Source organism: Gekko japonicus, unplaced genomic scaffold, assembly GCF_001447785.1.
Source record: "Gekko japonicus isolate JY-2015 unplaced genomic scaffold, Gekko_japonicus_V1.1 scaffold48, whole genome shotgun sequence".
Taxonomy (NCBI): Eukaryota; Metazoa; Chordata; class Lepidosauria; order Squamata; family Gekkonidae; genus Gekko; species Gekko japonicus.
The window spans coordinates 1,501,288-1,505,041 of NW_015174273.1; the positions used below are offsets into that span (position 1 = coordinate 1,501,288).

At 44.5% G+C, this 3,754-nt stretch overlaps 1 protein-coding gene across 1 annotated transcript in view; it reads left to right on the forward strand.

The window, feature by feature from the left end:
- Positions 1 to 442, forward strand: part of LOC107120934 (transcription factor jun-D-like) — a 1,146-nt gene extending 704 nt beyond the window's left edge. Inside the window, exon 2 of the mRNA XM_015423723.1 lies at positions 7 to 442. Within this exon, the coding sequence (XP_015279209.1) occupies positions 7 to 442 (436 nt within the window). The remainder of the gene's footprint in view (positions 1 to 6) is intronic.
- The last annotated feature ends 3,312 nt before the right edge of the window (positions 443 to 3,754 follow it).

Genomic DNA, 3,754 nt, shown 5'->3' on the forward strand with positions numbered 1-3,754 from the left:
GGGCAGGGCTCTGGAGGAGCCGCAGACGGTCCCGGAGGCGCCGGGGGTGGTAGTGCCGCCCCCGGCCCCCGCGCTCTCGTCCGGCGAGTCCCCGCCGCCCCCCTCCTCGCTGTCCCCGCTGGACGCCGAGAGCCAGGAGCGCCTGAAAGCCGAGCGCAAGAGGCTGCGCAACCGCATCGCCGCCTCCAAGTGCCGCCGGCGCAAGCTGGAGCGCATCGCCCGCCTGGAGGAGAAAGTCAAGGCGCTCAAAGGGCAGAACGCCGAGCTGGCCGCCACCGCCAGCCTCCTGCGCGCCCAGGTCAACCAGCTGCAGGGCCGCGTCCGGAGCCACCTCTCCAGCGGCTGCCACATCAACGCGGCGGCTCCCGGCCAGACCTCGGCAGCCTCCGGCCAGCCCCCGGGCAGGGAAGGACCCACAGAGCCGGAGACCAGTGCCTGCTGAAGTGACTGAGCCCTGGGGGGAGGAGAAGAGAGCGTGTCGGAGGCTCACTACTGCCTTGCTTTGCAGGGGGCAGAGAGGGTGACCCATTGAGACAAGCCTTGTCAAGGGCCCCGATAGAGACCAACTCAGCTACCTACTCTTTGGCTCCTGGAGGCGCCATTGCATTCCGTCTGGAAAAGGTATGGAAAGGCTCGGAGAAGAGGCTCCTGAGCCATGCATACCTCCTTCCTATTCTCTGGTGCCAGGAGAACCTATTCAGCAGCCAGAGAGAAGGCTGTTGTAAAGGGCAAAGGGAGATGCTCCACAAAGGGGGACCCAGGAGGGCTAAGAAGAGCCACAACAGAAGCAATTTCAGCTTTGGGGACACTTTCCAGAATGAAAGTTCTACAGAGTGCACATCTGTTAGCCTTGAGGGGGGAACGTCTCCATTTGTCCAGAAAGGCAAAATAATGAAAGTGACAAGTGATTAATAACCAGGTGGTGGTGGTGTTTCCAGGAGCACTGAACAAATACTGAAACAACAACAAAAAAAGTTGTAAAAGGAAGTGGTTTTGAGCTGCACCAGTTGATGCCATTCTGGTGGTCCCCAGCAACCTGAGGCCAAATCCTGCAGCAAGTGATCTTCAGAAAGATCCAGCGTTTGAAAATGTGCTCACTTTCCCGGTTTCTCCCTCGTCCCTCGTGTGTTCAAAAAGAAGAGCTCCGCAGATAAAAGATAACAGTATTTATGACCTTTTTGTCTGTGGTTGCTGGAAGTCCAAAGATCTCTTCAGAGAGCCCACCTGAGCTTACGGTGTGGGCAGAAGTTATCTTTGCTGAACGCTTTAGGTTTCAGATATTTCTGAACTTCCGTTTTGTGGTGGACAGTGATTAGAGCCTGAATAGCTTTTCTGCTAGGGGTACCAGGGATTGTTTTAAAACTCCAGTGGTTTTGACTGCTGGCTAATTTATTGCTTTTCAGTAAAGGGTATAGGTTCTGAAAGATGGATTGTGTGTGTCTGGCAAGGTGCATTTACATTGCGGAAATTGCAAGGCATTTCAATAGACTAGCAGTATTTTTAGAAAGAATTCCTACCGTTTGCCAGTGGATGCTTTTGTGAAATGTTTCTCAAAGAATTTGAGAGGGCTGTAGCTAATAACGGGGCTACTTCAGCCTTGTTTACAGAGAGACAGCTTTATTTTTCCTGATTATAGATGTTTATTGAGTTGCTAAAAGCTTGAGAAAGCTAAAATCTAGATGCCTAGGAAGAGTTTGTATATACTATATGAAATGTGGCAAAGAGAGTTTTTTTTAACTTGGTACTGAGAGCAGTCTGAAGATGATTAGTCTGCTGTACAAAAAAAGATGTTTCAGTGGCAGCTGAAGATTTCAGAAATGTGGGAGCATTTTTCCATTATGAATGATTAATACCGCAACAGAAGAGAGAGATTTTGCCACATAAAATTGATATATTTATTTTAAAAATTGTGTGTTAAGAAAAATAGGCTTTTTTCCAAAATTTACAAGCTTCGTATTTCTTGTGTCAGAGTAGACTTGGGGCATTGGCAGGCTTATTTATTGAAACTTTTTAGGATGTCAGCTTTTATTTTTATAGCAGATGTATAAAAGAAATGGTTTTGGCTAGAGTAAATAGCTAATGCTTTATCCTTCACTGTGTACATTCCAACTGTAATGGTTCCATCTGTGACTTTAGTGCTATCTACAGAAAAGGGCTCAGATTGGGTTTTTTAAATGATACAGATATAATTCCATTGTACTATGTTTTGAGTAACTCATAGAAATGTGGATAATTATTTTTTTCCAGAAAAACTGTGTAAAAACTATTTTCTTGCTCTGTTTCATTGTAAGGTATTTTCTAGTTCTAAGAGTGGGAGGAGAAAAAGAACATTACTGGGTTGGAAAAAATTAGCTGGATTTTGAAGTGGGATCATAAACTGTTGTCTCCAGTGCATCTTAAATTGAAGGTTGTGTGTGTTTTCTGGGCAAAGAGTGTCATGAATGCATTTGAGTTTTAATTTTTCAAAAGAGAGGCACATAGCTTGGATGAGTCTCCAAGGACAGTTTTATTGAGTCCTGTGACTCTTAGGATAATATTGATTTTCAGTTTAACCACAAAGCATCCTAGCAACATAACATTTGCCTAGAAATATGTCTGTTATAACTTACAATACTGTGTGCAGAGCGAGCAAAGTAGGGTTGCCAACATCCAGGTGGGGCCTGGGGTTCTCCTGGAGTCATAGCCGATCTCCAGACTACAGAAGGCGGTTCCCCTGGAGGAAATTGCCGCTTTGGAGGGCAGAGTCTGTAGGGTCAAATGATCCCTGCTGGCCTCTCTCACCTGGCACTGCCACTAAATCTCCAGGAATTTCCCAAGCTGGAGTTGGTGACCCTAAATGCAGAGTTATTTTTGTCCTCGTAAGGAGGTATTGTGACAATCCTGCTTAGTAAATAAACTTGAAACAAATGTACTGGGATGATAATATCCTGTGTCTAGGTTTGTAGGGGGTTCAACTTGCTTTTAAAGGTAATTGGTAATTCTTTCAATCAACTTCTATTAATTACCAGTGCTTCATCAATATTACTGTCTGTTACATATCACCTTAGCTGTAAATTGTTGCATTCATGCATCTTTTAGTTTTGGGAAATAAGACCAACACATAACCTTTATTTCTTCAGTTTGTGTCAGAAAAAGTGACATTTTAACAATCTCAATTTTTCAGTTAAAGGATATATCTTTTCTAGATGGTATCATGGGAAGAGGTATATCTGATTCATCAGCAATGCCCTCATCCTTTTTCTGCTGCCCTCGTTTTGGTCACTTTCCATTCCCTGCTTTGTGTATAGCCAAAAACAAGTATTCAAGTTCAAAGGGAAGGTAGATGCATGGTCTTACAGCTCTGTTACAATCAGTTATCTAAACTTGGTTTTAACTGCTTTTAAGTATTCAGGTGGTATAGCTTGAAATGAAACTTTCCAGCAAAACCTCCAAAGGATGTAAGCTCCTGCCGTACAACTGACTGGAATGTCTATATTTTGAACAAAGCTGAAATGCTTGATGTCTCGGTCTTTTCTTATTCTAGAATTAAATCTCAAAAGAGAGCTTTTTTTTTTCATTCTCAGAATATATTGCAGTGTCGCACAGGAACCGTAACTTGCTCCTGTACTTCTCTAAAGCTGAAGAATAGCTCTGAGTCTGCAACTGTGTTTCTTGCGATCACCGGAGCCGCGTGCTCCATAATTTGTACCAAAAAGCAAACTGTACCCCTTGAAATATCTGCAGTGTTCCAGTTGTTCACCCGTAATTAGAACAG